The sequence below is a fragment of the Dendropsophus ebraccatus genome, chromosome 2 (genome assembly GCF_027789765.1).
Source record: "Dendropsophus ebraccatus isolate aDenEbr1 chromosome 2, aDenEbr1.pat, whole genome shotgun sequence".
NCBI lineage: Eukaryota > Metazoa > Chordata > Amphibia > Anura > Hylidae > Dendropsophus > Dendropsophus ebraccatus.
Window position 1 is genome coordinate 2,345,483 of NC_091455.1, and position 16,859 is coordinate 2,362,341.

The 16,859-nt window shown below is 62.0% G+C and overlaps 2 protein-coding genes across 2 annotated transcripts in view; one reads left to right on the forward strand and one right to left on the reverse strand.

The window, feature by feature from the left end:
- LOC138784252 (TBC1 domain family member 20-like) overlaps positions 1-3,894 on the reverse strand; it is a 29,235-nt gene extending 25,341 nt beyond the window's left edge. Inside the window, exon 1 of the mRNA XM_069959765.1 lies at positions 3,801-3,894. Coding sequence (XP_069815866.1) covers positions 3,801-3,879 — 79 coding nt within the window. The 5' untranslated portion in view covers positions 3,880-3,894. The remainder of the gene's footprint in view (positions 1-3,800) is intronic.
- A 365-nt stretch (positions 3,895-4,259) lies between these two features.
- The window catches only part of DGAT1 (diacylglycerol O-acyltransferase 1), a 28,164-nt gene continuing 15,564 nt past the window's right edge, over positions 4,260-16,859 (forward strand). The window contains exons 1-3 of the mRNA XM_069956869.1: positions 4,260-4,477; positions 13,640-13,727; positions 14,676-14,716. Coding sequence (XP_069812970.1) covers positions 4,362-4,477; positions 13,640-13,727; positions 14,676-14,716 — 245 coding nt within the window. The 5' untranslated portion in view covers positions 4,260-4,361. The remainder of the gene's footprint in view (positions 4,478-13,639; positions 13,728-14,675; positions 14,717-16,859) is intronic.

A 16,859-nucleotide genomic window follows, 5' to 3' on the forward strand; every position in this document is an offset into this window, starting at 1 on the left:
CCCCTCCCTCCCTCACCTCCAGCCCCCTCCCTCCCTCACCTCCAGCCCCCTCCCTCCCTCCAGCCCCCTCCCTCCCTCACCTCCAGCCCCCTCCCTCCCTCCCCTCCAGCCCCCTCCCTCCCTCCCTCACCTCCAGCCCCCTCCCTCCCTCCCTCACCTCCAGCCCCCTCCCTCCCTCACCTCCAGCCCCCTCCCTCCCTCCCTCCCCTCCAGCCCCCTCCCTCCCTCCCTCACCTCCAGCCCCCTCCCTCCCTCCCTCACCTCCAGCCCCCTCCCTCCCTCACCTCCAGCCCCCTCCCTCCCTCCCTCACCTCCAGCCCCCTCCCTCCCTCCCTCCCTCACCTCCAGCCCCCTCCCTCCCTCCCTCACCTCCAGCCCCCTCCCTCCCTCACCTCCAGCACCCCCAGATTCCCCCCCCCACTTCCAGATTTCCCCCCCCACTTCCAGATTTCCCCCCCCCTCACCTCCACAATCTACCGGGACGCAATTCCCTGCCCCGCCCACCCTGCACTACAGGGACGCAATTCCCTGCCCCGCCCACCCTGCACTACCGGGACGAAATTCCCTGCCCCTCCCTGCCTCACATCCAGCCCCCCCCCCTCCCTCACCTCCAGCCCCCCCCCCTCCCTCACCTCCAGCCCCCTCCCTCACCTCCAGCCCCCTCCCCCCCTCCCCTCCAGCCCCCTCCCTCCCTCACCTCCAGCCCCCTCCCTCCCTCACCTCCAGCCCCCTCCCTCACCTCCAGCCCCCTCCCTCCCTCACCTCCAGCCCCTCCCTCCCTCACCTCCAGCCCCCTCCCTCCCTCACCTCCAGCCCCCTCCCTCCCTCACCTCCACCCCCTCCCTTCCTCCTTCCCTCACCTCCAGCCCCCTCCCTCCCTCACCTCCACCCCCTCCCTTCCTCCTTCCCTCACCTCCACCCCCTCCCTTCCTCCTTCCCTCACCTCCACCCTTCCTCCTTCCCTCCCCTCCAGCCCCCTCCCTCCCTCACCTCCACCCCCTCCCTTCCTCCTTCCCTCACCTCCAGCCCCCTCCCTTCCTCACCTCCAGCCCCCTCCCTTCCTCCTTCCCTCACCTCCAGCCCCCTCCCTCCCTCACCTCCAGCCCCCCCCTCCCTCCCTCACCTCCAGCCCCCTCCCTCCCTCCCTCACCTCCAGCCCCCTCCCTCCCTCCCTCCCTCACCTCCAGCCCCCTCCCTCCCTCCCTCACCTCCAGCCCCCTCCCTCCCTCACCTCCAGCCCCCTCCCTCACCTCCAGCCCCCCCCCCCTCCCTCACCTCCAGCCCCCCCCCCCTCCCTCACCTCCAGCCCCCCCCCTCCCTCACCTCCAGCCCCCCCCCTCACCTCCAGCCCCCCCCTCCCTCACCTCCAGCCCCCCCCCTCCCTCACCTCCAGCCCCCCCCCTCACCTCCAGCCCCCCCCTCACCTCCAGCCCCCCCCTCCCTCACCTCCAGCCCCCTCCCTCCCCCCTCCCTCACCTCCAGCCCCCCCCCCTCCCTCACCTCCAGCCCCCCCCCCCTCCCTCACCTCCAGCCCCCCCCCCCTCCCTCACCTCCAGCCCCCCCCCTCCCTCACCTCCAGCCCCCCCCCCCTCCTCACCTCCAGCCCCCCCCCTCACCTCCAGCCCCCCCTCCCTCACCTCCAGCCCCCCCCCCCTCCCTCACCTCCAGCCCCCCCCCCTCCCTCACCTCCAGCCCCTCCCTCACCTCCAGCCCCCTCCCTCACCTCCAGCCCCCCCCCCCTCCCTCACCTCCAGCCCCCTCCCTCACCTCCAGCCCCCTCCCTCCCTCCCTCCCTCCCTCACCTCCACCCCCTCCCTCCCCCCCTCCCTCACCTCCAGCCCCCTCCCTCACCTCCAGCCCCCTCCCTCCCCCCCTCCCTCACCTCCAGCCCCCTCCCTCCCTCACCTCCAGCCCCCCCCCTCCCTCACCTCCAGCCCCCCCCCTCCCTCACCTCCAGCCCCCCCCCTCCCTCACCTCCAGCCCCCCCCCCTCCCTCACCTCCAGCCCCCCCCCCCCTCCCTCACCTCCAGCCCCCCCCCCCCCTCCCTCACCTCCAGCCCCCCCCCCCTCCCTCACCTCCAGCCCCCCCCCCTCCCTCACCTCCAGCCCCCCCCCCTCCCTCACCTCCAGCCCCCTCCCCCTCCCTCACCTCCAGCCCCCCCCCCTCCCTCACCTCCAGCCCCCTCCCTCACCTCCAGCCCCCTCCCTCACCTCCAGCCCCCTCCCTCCTCCCTCACCTCCAGCCCCCTCCCTCCCCCCCTCACCTCCAGCCCCCTCCCTCCCCCCTCCCTCACCTCCAGCCCCCTCCCTCCCCCCCTCCCTCACCTCCAGCCCCCTCCCTCCCCCCCCTCCCTCACCTCCAGCCCCCTCCCTCCCCCCCTCCCTCACCTCCAGCCCCCTCCCTCCCCCCCTCCCTCACCTCCAGCCCCTCCCTCCCCCCCTCCCCCCCTCCCTCCCCCCTCCCCCCCTCCCTCCCTCACCTCCAGCCCCCTCCCTCCCCCCCCTCCCTCACCTCCAGCCCCCTCCCCCCCCTCCCTCACCTCCAGCCCCCTCCCCCCCCTCCCTCACCTCCAGCCCCCTCCCCCCCCTCCCTCACCTCCAGCCCCTCCCTCACCTCCAGCCCCCTCCCCCCCCCTCCCCCACCTCCAGCCCCCTCCCCCCCCTCCCTCACCTCCAGCCCCTCCCTCACCTCCAGCCCCCTCCCTCCCCCCTCCCCTCCCCCCCTCCCTCACCTCCAGCCCCCTCCCTCCACCCCCTCCCCTCCCCCCCTCCCTCACCTCCAGCCCCCTCCCTCCCCCCTCCCTCACCTCCAGCCCCCTCCCTCCCCCCCTCACCTCCAGCCCCCTCCCTCCCCCCCTCCCTCCCCCCCTCCCTCACCTCCAGCCCCCTCCCCCCCCCCTCCCTCACCTCCAGCCCCCTCCCTCCCCCCCTCCCTCACCTCCAGCCCCCTCCCTCCCCCCCTCCCTCACCTCCAGCCCCCTCCCTCCCTCCCCCCCTCCCTCACCTCCAGCCCCCTCCCTCCCTCACCTCCAGCCCCCTCCCTCCCCCCCTCCCTCACCTCCAGCCCCCTCCCTCCCTCACCTCCAGCCCCCTCCCCCCCTCCCTCACCTCCAGCCCCCTCCCTCCCTCACCTCCAGCCCCCTCCCTCCCTCCCTCACCTCCAGCCCCCTCCCTCCCTCCCTCACCTCCAGCCCCCTCCCTCCCTCCCTCACCTCCAGCACCCTCCCTCCCTCCCTCCCTCACCTCCAGCCCCCTCCCTCCCTCACCTCCAGCCCCCTCCCTCCCTCCCTCACCTCCAGCCCCCTCCCTCCCTCCCTCACCTCCAGCCCCCTCCCTCCCTCCCTCACCTCCCTCCCTCCCTCCCTCCCTCACCTCCCTCCCTCCCTCCCCTCCCTCCCTCCCTCACCTCCAGCCCCCTCCCTCCCTCCCTCACCTCCAGCCCCCTCCCTCCCTCCCTCCCTCACCTCCAGCCCCCTCCCTCCCTCCCTCCCTCACCTCCAGCCCCCTCCCTCCCTCACCTCCCTCCCTCCCTCACCCTCCCTCCCTCCCTCACCTCCAGCCCCCTCCCTCCCTCACCTCCAGCCCCCTCCCTCCCTCACCTCCCTCCCTCCCTCACCTCCCTCCCTCCCTCACCTCCAGCCCCCTCCCTCCCTCACCTCCCTCCCTCCCTCACCTCCAGCCCCCTCCCTCCCTCACCTCCAGCCCCCTCCCTCCCTCCCTCCCTCACTCCCTCACCTCCCTCCCTCCCTCCCTCCCTCACCTCCCTCACCTCCAGCCCCCCCCCTCCCTCCCTCCCTCACCTCCAGCCCCCCCGGATTCTCTCCCCCCGGGCCTCATGTCCCTCCGCCGTCTCGGTTTCCCGGCAGCGATTCCCGTCATCTCTCAGCCGCTGCAGTCAGTATCACACCGCCGACAACATCCGCCAGAACTTCTGAACCAATCAGCGCCTTAACCGTCAACGAAACCCCGCCCCCCCCACCTCTACGTCAAATCGCACATGGCTAACATGATAGAAGAACTACATGTCCCATCAAGCAATGCAGCAGGTTGTGGGCGTGTCTTATGTATAGAGGCGGGGCTGTAAGTAGGATAGAAAGCGGGAAGTTATTAGTGGGCGTGGAGACCTCGTGTAGGTGGGCGGGGCTAGAAGTTGTGAAACGTCCTGGGATGGCAGCAAAGTTTGGTGTGTGGAGGCGGGGGCTTATACAGAAGTTCCTAATTATCATTGGTCAGGGGGCGGGACCTGCTGAGCCTTCCGACATCCTATTGGATGACTTAATCTCTGGGCGGGGACACCTGTGACCGGACCCGACGGCCTCGGACGGAAGAGTGACCCGCGGGTGAGAGAGAACCGAGCGGAGATGGCCGAGACCGAAGGAGGAGCGGTGACCCGGAGGAAGAGACCGGTGCAGCGGCTGCTGAGTGCGAACCACAGCCCTCCGGAGCCCGAGAAACCCCGGAGAGAGGCGGAGCTCCGGTACCGACACCTCACAGCCCCCCCCGACCGAGAGCCCCGACACCTCACAGCCCCGCCCCCCCGACCGAGAGCCCCGACACCTCACAGCCCCGCCCCCCCCGACACCTCAACCCCCCCCCCACACCTCACAGCCCCGCCCCCCGACCGAGAGCCCCGACACCTCACAGCCCCGCCCCCCCGACCGAGAGCCCCGACACCTCACAGCCCCGCCCCCTCACAGCCCCCCCCCGACCGAGAGCCCCGACACCTCACAGCCCCGCCCCCCCGACCGAGAGCCCCGACACCTCACAGCCCCGCCCCCCCGACCGAGAGCCCCGACACCTCACAGCCCCGCCCCCCCGACCGAGAGCCCCGACACCTCACAGCCCCGCCCCCCCGACCGAGAGCCCCGACACCTCACAGCCCCGCCACCTCACAGCCCCCCCCGACCGAGAGCCCCGACACCTCACAGCCCCGCCCCCCCGACCGAGAGCCCCGACACCTCACAGCCCCGACACCTCACAGCCCCGCCCCCCCGACCGAGAGCCCCGACACCTCACAGCCCCGCCCCCCCCGACACCTCACCCCCCCCCCACACCTCACAGCCCCGCCCCCCGACCGAGAGCCCCGACACCTCACAGCCCCGCCCCCCCGACCGAGAGCCCCGACACCTCACAGCCCCGCCCCCCCCCGACACCTCACCCCCCCCGACACCTCACAGGCCCCGCCCCCCCGACCGAGAGCCCCGACACCTCACAGCCCCCCCCCGCCACCTCACAGCCCCGCCCCCCCGACCGAGAGCCCCGACACCTCACAGCCCCACCCCCCCGACACCTCACAGCCCCCCCCGACCGAGAGCCCCGACACCTCACAGCCCCGCCCCCCCGACACCTCACACCCCCCCCCCCGACCGAGAGCCCCGACACCTCACAGCCCCGCCCCCCCGACACCTCACAGCCCCGCCCCCCCCCGACACCTCACAGCCCCGCCCCCCCGACACCTCACAGCCCCCCCCGACACCTCACAGCCCCCCCCCGACACCTCACAGCCCCGCCCCCCCGACACCTCACAGCCCCCCACCCCGACACCTCACAGCCCCGCCCCCCCGACACCTCACCCCCCCCCCCCGACCGAGAGCCCTGACACCTCACAGCCCCGCCCCCCCGACACCTCACAGCCCGACCGAGAGCCCCGACACCTCACAGCCCCCCCCCCCCGACACCTCACAGCCCCCCCGACCGAGAGCCCCGACACCTCACAGCCCCGCCCCCCCCGACACCTCACAGCCCCGCCCCCCCGACCGAGAGCCCCGACACCTCACAGCCCCCCCCCCGACCGAGAGCCCCGACACCTCACAGCCCCCCCCCGACCGAGAGCCCCGACACCTCACAGCCCCGCCCCCCCGACACCTCACAGCCCCCCCCCGACCGAGAGCCCCGACACCTCACAGCCCCCCCCGACACCTCACAGCCCCGCCACCCCCGACCGAGAGCCCCGACACCTCACAGCCCCGCCCCCCCGACACCTCACAGCCCCGCCCCCCCCGACACCTCACAGTCCCCCCCCGACACCTCACAGCCCCCCCCGACCGAGAGCCCCGACACCTCACAGCCCCCCCCCCGACACCTCACAGCCCCGCCCCCCCCGACCGAGAGCCCCGACACCTCACAGCCCCGCCCCCCTGACCGAGAGCCCCGACACCTCACAGCCCCGCCCCCCCGACCGAGAGCCTCGACACCTCACAGCCCCGCCCCCCCGACCGAGAGGCCCGACACCTCACAGCCCCGCCCCCCCCCGACCGAGAGGCCCGACACCTCACAGCCCCGCCACCTCACAGCCCCCCCCCCCCGCCACCTCACAGCCCCCCCCGACACCTCACAGCCCCGCCCCCCGACCGAGAGCCCCGACACCTCACAGCCCCGCCCCCCGACACCTCACAGCCCCGCCCCCCCGACCGAGAGCCCCTCCTCTATCACACGCACAGTATAACTCCCATCCTCCTCCTCCTCTATCACACGCACAGTATAACTCCCATCCTCCTCCTCCTCCATCACACGCACAGTATAACTCCCATCCTCCTCCTCCTCCTCCTCCTCTATCACACGCACAGTATAACTCCCATCCTCCTCCTCCTCCTCTATCACACGCACAGTATAACTCCCATCCTCCTCCTCCTCCATCACACGCACAGTATAACTCCCATCCTCCTCCTCCTCCTCTATCACACGCAAAGTATAACTCCCATCCTCCTCCTCCTCCTCCTCTATCACACGCACAGTATAACTCCCATCCTCCTCCTCCTCTATCACACGCACAGTATAACTCCCATCCTCCTCCTCCTCCTCCTCTATCACACGCACAGTATAACTCCCATCCTCCTCCTCCTCCTCCTCTATCACACGCACAGTATAACTCCCATCCTCCTCCTCCTCCTCTATCACACGCACAGTATAACTCCCATCCTCCTCCTCCTCCTCTATCACACGCACAGTATAACTCCCATCCTCCTCCTCCTCCTCTATCACACGCACAGTATAACTCCCATCCTCCTCCTCCTCCTCTATCACACGCACAGTATAACTCCCATCCTCCTCCTCCTCCTCTATCACACGCACAGTATAACTCCCATCCTCCTCCTCCTCCTCCTTTATCACACGCACAGTATAACTCCCATCCTCCTCCTCCTCTATCACACGCACAGTATAACTCCCATCCTCCTCCTCCTCCTCTATCACACGCACAGTATAACTCCCATCCTCCTCCTCCTCCTCCTTTATCACACGCACAGTATAACTCCCATCCTCCTCCTCCTCCTCCTCTATCACACGCACAGTATAACTCCCATCCTCCTCCTCCTCCTCTATCACACGCACAGTATAACTCCCATCCTCCTCCTCCTCCTCCTCTATCACACGCACAGTATAACTCCCATCCTCCTCCTCCTCCTCCTCCTCTATCACACGCACAGTATAACTCCCATCCTCCTCCTCCTAGTCCTCTATCACACGCACAGTATAACTCCCATCCTCCTCCTCCTCCTCCTAGTCCTCTATCACACGCACAGTATAACTCCCATCCTCCTCCTCCTCCTCCTCCTCCTCCTCTATCACACGCACAGTATAACTCCCATACTCCTCCTCCTCTATCACACGCACAGTATAACTCCCATCCTCCTCCTCCTCCTCTATCACACGCACAGTATAACTCCCATCCTCCTCCTCCTCCTCCATCACACGCACAGTATAACTCCCATCCTCCTCCTCTATCACACGCACAGTATAACTCCCATCCTCCTCCTCCTCCTCCTCTATCACACGCACAGTATAACTCCCATCCTCCTCCTCCTCCTCCTCCTCTATCACACGCACAGTATAACTCCCATCCTCCTCCCTCCTCCTCTATCACACGCACAGTATAACTCCCATCCTCCTCCTCCTCCTCTATCACACGCACAGTATAACTCCCATCCTCCTCCTCCTCCTCTATCACACGCACAGTATAACTCCCATCCTCCTCCTCCTCCTCTATCACACGCACAGTATAACTACCATCCTCCTCCTCCTCCTCTATCACACGCACAGTATAACTCCCATCCTCCTCCTCCTCCTCCTCTATCACACGCACAGTATAACTCCCATCCTCCTCCTCCTCCTCCTCCTCTATCACACGCACAGTATAACTCCCATCCTCCTCCTCCTCCTCCTCTATCACACGCACAGTATAACTCCCATCCTCCTCCTCCTCCTCCTCTATCACACGCACAGTATAACTCCCATCCTCCTCCTCCTCCTCCTCTATCACACGCACAGTATAACTCCCATCCTCCTCCTCCTCCTCCTCCTCTATCACACGCACAGTATAACTCCCATCCTCCTCCTCTCCTCCTCTATCACACGCACAGTATAACTCCCATCCTCCTCCTCCTCCTCCTCCTCCTCTATCACACGCACAGTATAACTCCCATCCTCCTCCTCCTCCTCCTCCTCTATCACACGCACAGTATAACTCCCATCCTCCTCCTCCTCCTCCTCCTCTATCACACGCACAGTATAACTCCCATCCTCCTCCTCCTCCTCTATCACACGCACAGTATAACTCCCATCATCCTCCTCCTCCTCCTCCTCCTCCTCTATCACACGCACAGTATAACTCCCATCCTCCTCCTCCTCCTGACTCCTCTATCACAACCACAGTATACTCCCATCCTCCTCCTCCTCCTCCTCCTCTATCACACGCACAGTATAACTCCCATCCTCCTCCTCCTCCTCCTCCTCTATCACACTATAACTCCCATCCTCCTCCTCCTCCTCTATCACACGCACAGTATAACTCCCATCATCCTCCTCCTCCTCCTCCTCCTCCTCTATCACACGCACAGTATAACTCCCATCCTCCTCCTCCTCCTCCTCCTCTATCACACGCACAGTATAACTCCCATCCTCCTCCTCCTCCTCCTCCTCTATCACACGCACAGTATAACTCCCATCCTCCTCCTCCTCCTCTATCACACGCACAGTATCACTCCCATCCTCCTCCTCCTCTATCACACGCACAGTATAACTCCCATCCTCCTCCTCCTCCTCCTCCTCTATCACACGCACAGTATAACTCCCATCCTCCTCCTCCTCCTCCTCCTCTATCACACGCACAGTATAACTCCCATCCTCCTCCTCCTCCTCCTCTATCACACGCACAGTATAACTCCCATCCTCCTCCTCCTCCCTCCTTATCACACGCACAGTATAACTCCCATCCTCCTCCTCCTCCTCCTCCTCTATAACACGCACAGTATATACTCCCATCCTCCTCCTCCTCCTCCTCCTCTATCACACGCACAGTATAACTCCCCTCCTCCTCCTCCTCCTCCTCCTCTATCACACGCACAGTATAACTCCCATCCTCCTCCTCCTCCTCTATCACACGCACAGTATAACTCCCATCCTCCTCCTCCTCCTCCTCCTCTATCACTACGCACAGTATAACTCCCATCCTCCTCCTCCTCGTCCTCTATCACACGCACAGTATAAAATACTCCCATCCTCCTCCTCCTCCTCCTCTCTATCACACCGCACAGGTATAACTCCATCCTCCTCCTCCTCCTCCTCCTCTATCACACGCACAGTATAACTCCCATCCTCCTCCTCCTCTCCTCTATCACACGCACAGTATAACTCCCATCCTCCTCCCTCCTCCTCCTCCTCTATCACACGACACAGTATAACTCCATCCATCCTCCTCCTCCTCCTCCTCTATCACACGCACAGTAACTCCCATCCTCCTCCTTCCTCCTCCTCCTCTATCACACGCACAGTATAGACTCCCATCCTCCTCCTCCTCCTCCTCCTCTATCACAACGCACAGTATAACTCCCATCCTCCTCCTCCTCCTCCTCTATCCACAGACGCACAGTATAACTCCCATCCTCCTCCTCCTCCTCTCTCCTCTATCACACGACACAGTATAACTCCCATCCTCCTCCTCCTCCTCCTCCTACTATCACACGCACAGTATAACTCCCATCCTCCTCCTCCTCCTCCTCCTCTATCACACGCACAGTATAACTCCCATCCTCCTCCTCCTCCTCCTCCTCTATCACACGCACAGGCTAACTCCCATCCTCCTCCTCCTCCTCCTCTATCACACGCAACAGTATAAGCTCCCATCCTCCTCCTCCTCCTCCTCCTCTATCACACGCACAGTATAACTCCCCTCCTCCTCCTTCCTCCTCCTCCTCTATCACACGCACAGTATAACTCCCATCCTCCTCCTCCTCCTCCTCCTCCTCTATCACACGCACAGTATAACTCCCATCCTCCTCCTCCTCCTCCTCCTCCTCCTCTATCACACGCACAGTATAACTCCCATCCTCCTCCTCCTCCTCCTCCTCCTCTATCACACGCACAGTATAACTCCCATCCTCCTCCTCCTCCTCCTCCTCCTCTATCACACGCACAGTATAACTCCCATCCTCCTCCTCCTCCTCCTCTATCACACGCACAGTATAACTCCCATCCTCCTCCTCCTCCTCCTCTATCACACGCACAGTATAACTCCCATCCTCCTCCTCCTCCTCCTCCTCCTCTATCACACGCACAGTATAACTCCCATCCTCCTCCTCCTCCTCCTCTATCACACGCACAGTATAACTCCCATCCTCCTCCTCCTCCTCCTCCTCCTCTATCACACGCACAGTATAACTCCCATCCTCCTCCTCCTCCTCCTCCTCCTCTATCACACGCACAGTATAACTCCCATCCTCCTCCTCCTCCTCCTTTATCACACGCACAGTATAACTCCCATCCTCCTCCTCCTCTATCACACGCACAGTATAACTCCCATCCTCCTCCTCCTCCTCCGCTATCACACGCACAGGATAACTCCCATCCTACCTCCTCCTCCTCTATCACACGCACAGTATAACTCCCATCCTCCTCCTCCTCCTCTCCTCTATCACACGCACAGTATAACCTCCCATCCTCCTCCTCCTCCTCCTCTCTATCACACGCACAGTATAACTCCCATCCTCCTCCTCTCCTCCTCCTCTATCACACGCACAGTATAACTCCATCCTCCTCCCTCCTCCTCCTCCTCCTCCTCTATCACACGCACAGTATAACTCCCATCCTCCTCCTCCTCCTCCTCCTCTATCACACGCACAGTATAACTCCCATCCTCCTCCTCCTCCTCCTCCTCTATCACACGCACAGTATAACTCCCATCCTCCTCCTCCTCCTCTATCACACGCACAGTATAACTCCCATCCTCCTCCTCCTCCTCTATCACACGCACAGTATAACTCCCATCCTCCTCCTCCTCCTCCTCCTCTATCACACGCACAGTATAACTCCCATCCTCCTCCTCCTCCTCTATCACACGCACAGTATAACTCCCATCCTCCTCCTCCTCCTCCTCTATCACACGCACAGTATAACTCCCATCCTCCTCCTCCTCCTCCTCTATCACACGCACAGTATAACTCCCATCCTCCTCCTCCTCCTCCTCCTCCTCTATCACACGCACAGTATAACTCCCATCCTCCTCCTCCTCCTCCTCCTCCTCTATCACACGCACAGTATAACTCCCATCCTCCTCCTCCTCCTCCTCCTCCTCTATCACACGCACAGTATAACTCCCATCCTCCTCCTCCTCCTCCTCCTCCTCTATCACACGCACAGTATAACTCCCATCCTCCTCCTCCTCCTCCTCCTCTATCACACGCACAGTATAACTCCCATCCTCCTCCTCCTCCTCTATCACACGCACAGTATAACTCCCATCCTCCTCCTCCTCCTCCTCCTCCTCCTCTATCACACGCACAGTATAACTCCCATCCTCCTCCTCCTCCTCCTCCTCCTCTATCACACGCACAGTATAACTCCCATCCTCCTCCTCCTCCTCCTCCTCTATCACACGCACAGTATAACTCCCATCCTCCTCCTCCTCCTCCTCCTCCTCTATCACACGCACAGTATAACTCCCATCCTCCTCCTCCTCCTCCTCCTCCTCTATCACACGCACAGTATAACTCCCATCCTCCTCCTCCTCCTCCTCCTCCTCTATCACACGCACAGTATAACTCCCATCCTCCTCCTCCTCCTCCTCCTCCTCTATCACACGCACAGTATAACTCCCATCCTCCTCCTCCTCCTCCTCCTCCTCTATCACACGCACAGTATAACTCCCATCCTCCTCCTCCTCCTCCTCCTCCTCTATCACACGCACAGTATAACTCCCATCCTCCTCCTCCTCCTCCTCCTCCTCTATCACACGCACAGTATAACTCCCATCCTCCTCCTCCTCCTCCTCCTCCTCTATCACACGCACAGTATAACTCCCATCCTCCTCCTCCTCCTCCTCCTCCTCTATCACACGCACAGTATAACTCCCATCCTCCTCCTCCTCCTCCTCCTCCTCTATCACACGCACAGTATAACTCCCATCCTCCTCCTCCTCCTCCTCCTCCTCTATCACACGCACAGTATAACTCCCATCCTCCTCCTCCTCCTCCTCCTCCTCTATCACACGCACAGTATAACTCCCATCCTCCTCCTCCTCCTCTATCACACGCACAGTATAACTCCCATCCTCCTCCTCCTCCTCCTCCTCCTCTATCACACGCACAGTATAACTCCCATCCTCCTCCTCCTCCTCCTCCTCCTCTATCACACGCACAGTATAACTCCCATCCTCCTCCTCCTCCTCCTCCTCCTCCATCACACGCACAGTATAACTCCCATCCTCCTCCTCCTCCTCCTCCTCCTCTATCACACGCACAGTATAACTCCCATCCTCCTCCTCCTCCTCCTCCTCCTCTATCACACGCACAGTATAACTCCCATCCTCCTCCTCCTCCTCCTCCTCTATCACACGCACAGTATAACTCCCATCCTCCTCCTCCTCCTCCTCCTCTATCACACGCACAGTATAACTCCCATCCTCCTCCTCCTCCTCCTCCTCTATCACACGCACAGTATAACTCCCATCCTCCTCCTCCTCCTCCTCCTCTATCACACGCACAGTATAACTCCCATCCTCCTCCTCCTCCTCCTCCTCTATCACACGCACAGTATAACTCCCATCCTCCTCCTCCTCCTCCTCCTCTATCACACGCACAGTATAACTCCCATCCTCCTCCTCCTCCTCCTCCTCTATCACACGCACAGTATAACTCCCATCCTCCTCCTCCTCCTCCTCCTCCTCTATCACACGCACAGTATAACTCCCATCCTCCTCCTCCTCCTCCTCCTCCTCTATCACACGCACAGTATAACTCCCATCCTCCTCCTCCTCCTCCTCCTCCTCCTCTATCACACGCACAGTATAACTCCCATCCTCCTCCTCCTCCTCCTCCTCTATCACACGCACAGTATAACTCCCATCCTCCTCCTCCTCCTCCTCCTCCTCTATCACACGCACAGTATAAACTCCCATCCTCCTCCTCCTCCTCCTCCTCTATCACACGCACAGTATAACTCCCATCCTCCTCCTCCTCCTCCTCCTCTATCACACGACCAGTATAACTCCCATCCTCCTCCTCCTCCTCCTCCTCTATCACACGCACAGTATAACTCCCATCCTCCTCCTCCTCCTCCTCCTCTATCACACGCACAGTATAACTCCCATCCTCCTCCTCCTCCTCCTCCTCTATCACACGCACAGTATAACTCCCATCCTCCTCCTCAGGTGTCACAGGATACAGGAGTCTCTTCTCAGCTCAGCGAGCGGCTTCAGCAATTACCGGGGGGTCCTGAACTGGTGCGTAATAATGCTGGTGAGTGCGGGGGAGGGGAGCGGGGGGTCTGTGTGTCATCACTGTGGGGGGGAGAGGAGCGGGGGTCTGTGTGTCATCACTGGGGGGGGAGAGGAGCGGGGGTCTGTGTGTCATCACTGGGGGGAGAGGAGCGGGGGTCTGTGTGTCATCACTGGGGGGGAGAGAAGCGAGGGGTCTGTGTCATCACTGGGGGGAGAGGAGCGGGGGGTCTGTGTGTCATCACTGGGGGGAGAGGAGCGGGGGTCTGTGTGTCATCACTGGGGGGGAGAGGAGCGAGGGGTCTGTGTCATCACTGGGGGGGGAGAGGAGCGGGGGTCTGTGTGTCATCACTGGGGGGAGAGGAGCGGGGGGTCTGTGTGTCATCACTGGGGGGAGAGGAGCGGGGGTCTGTGTGTCATCACTGGGGGGGGAGGAGCGGGGGGTCTGTGTGTCATCACTGGGGGGAGAGGAGCGGGGGTCTGTGTGTCATCACTGGGGGGGGGAGAGGAGCGGGGGTCTCTGTGTTGGGGGTCTGTATACGAGCAGTTGCGGGCAGTGTTTGAGAGGTTCCTCTCCTCTGCACCAGCAGGCTCTGTATGAGCGGCTCCTGATAAGCTAAGGGAGGGAGGGGGATCGTTGCGGGGTCACAGTCCTCTCTTATCACCAGCGGATGAGGGAAAAGGTCGCAGTATATCACCGCCATACACCGCCCTTGCCTGGAAGGGGAGGGGGGAGGGGGAGATTAGGGAGCGGTAGTATTGGGTGGGGGGTATAGTTATGAGGCAGCACACAGCGCTCCCTCTGCTGCCGCCTGTGTAGTGCGGTGCTCCTCCTGGATGCTGACATTCCCTTATCACTCTGCTTTATAGTCATGTGACTTGTGGCAGGGGTGCAGGCCTTTGTAGGTCATGTGACTTGAGACTGGGTGGGTGATCAGGTGACTCACACATCTGTTCTCTTGTTTTTCAGGTTTTGGGGAACGCGCGTCTCTTCTTGGAGAACATCATCAAGTAAGTGATGGAGATCAGGAGACAATGGAAGCCCCCCCCCCCTCTTGTTTCATGCTCCGCCTTCCAGGTGGTCATAGTGATGAGCCCCCCACCCCCTATCTGTGTCTCGCTCACTTGCCTCCCCCCAACCCCCCCCCCCCCCCTCTTCTGTGTCTCGCTCGCCCCCCCCCCCCCCCCCCCCCACCACCACCATCGCTCTCTGTGCCATGGCCCCCGGGAGCTGGAACTTATGATGGGCCTGCTGGTGGGCTCTAGTGTTTGGAGGCTACTTGTCACGGTGGCCAGGGGCGGTAACACCCCCCACCCCCAGTCACACAGCAACCAGACATTGGTTAGGACAGGTGTGAGGTGTGGAGTGTAGGTGCAGGTGAGGCGGAAGAGATGACAGTACTACTTTAAGCAACTTGTAAACTTAACCTGAGGTTAAGGTTTCTTGGTGCAAATGGTTACAAACAAATAACAATACTCTAACAGGTAGATAGGTGATAGAAGAAACAGTAACAGGTGTCAGGAAGCGGATAGGAGGGCCCCTGCCTAATGCACTATGTACTCTGCCGGGGTGTGGTGGAGTGTTTGTAGAAATCCTCGTACTCATGTATGGATGAGTCCCAGTTATCTCACCTAACCTCCTTCTGCCCTACAGAGCTTGGTGTGACCCATCCTCTGGGGTAGTACAAATCCCAGGTCTCTGTTCTGGGGGAAGCCGGCTTGTAGTGTCCTTCCTATAAATCTGAGCATCTTTCAGTAGAGAGCGGCTTGGTGGCGCTGTGCTGCTGGTCCAGTCTTGTCAGTAGAGAGCGGCTTGCTGACACTGTTCTGCTACAGGATTAGTCTTGTCAGTGGAGAGCGGCTTACTGGTACTGTGCTCTGCTGCAGGATTAGTCTTGTCAGTGGAGAGCGGCTTGGTGGCACTGTGTTCTGCTGCTGGATTAGTCTTGTCAGTGGAGAGCGGCTTACTGGTGGTACTGTGCTCTGCTGCAGGATTAGTCTTGTCAGTAGAGAGCGGCTTTCTGGTACTGTGCTCTGCTGCAGGATTAGTCTTGTCAGTAGAGAGCGGCTTGCTGGTACTGTGCTCTGCTGCAGGATTAGTCTTGTCAGTGGAGAGCGGCTTGGTGGCACTGTGTTCTGCAGGATTAGTCTTGTCAGTAGAGAGCGGCTTGCTGGTACTGTGCTCTGCTGCAGGATTAGTCTTGTCAGTGGAGAGCGGCTTTCTGACACTGTGCTCTGCTGCAGGATTAGTCTTGTCAGTGGAGAGCGGCTTGGTGGCACTGTGCTCTGCTGCAGGATTAGTCTTGTCAGTGGAGAGCGGCTTGGTGGCACTGTGTTCTGCTGCAGGATTAGTCTTGTCAGTGGAGAGCGGTTTGGTGGCACTGTGTTCTGCTGCAGGATTAGTCTTGTCAGTAGAGAGCGGCTTGGTGGCACTATGCTCTGCTGCAGGATTAGTATTGTCAGTGGAGAGCGGCTTGGTGGCACTGTGTTCTGCTGCAGGATTAGTCTTGTCAGTGGAGAGCGGCTTTCTGACACTGTGCTCTGCTGCAGGATTAGTCTTGTCAGTGGAGAGTGGCTTGGTGGCACTGTGCTCTGCTGCAGGATTAGTCTTGTCAGTGGAGAGCGGCTTGGTGGCACTGTGTTCTGCTGCAGGATTAGTCTTGGCAGTGGAGAGCGGTTTGGTGGCACTGTGTTCTGCTGCAGGATTAGTCTTGTCAGTAGAGAGCGGCTTGGTGGCACTATGCTCTGCTGCAGGATTAGTCTTGTCAGTGGAGAGCGGCTTTCTGACACTGTGCTCTGCTGCAGGATTAGTCTTGTCAGTGGAGAGCGGCTTGCTGGTACTGTGCTCTGCTGCATTATTAGTATTGCCAGTGGAGAGCGGCTTTCTGGTACTGTGCTCTGCTGCAGGATTAGTCTTGTCAGTGGAGAGCGGCTTGGTGGCACTGTGTTCTGCAGGATTAGTCTTGTCAGTAGAGAGCGGCTTGCTGGTACTGTGCTCTGCTGCAGGATTAGTCTTGTCAGTGGAGAGCGGCTTACTGGTACTGTGCTCTGCTGCAGGATTAGTCTTGTCAGTGGAGAGCGGCTTTCTGACACTGTGCTCTGCTGCAGGATTAGTCTTGTCAGTAGAGAGCGGCTTGGTGGCAATGTGTTCTGC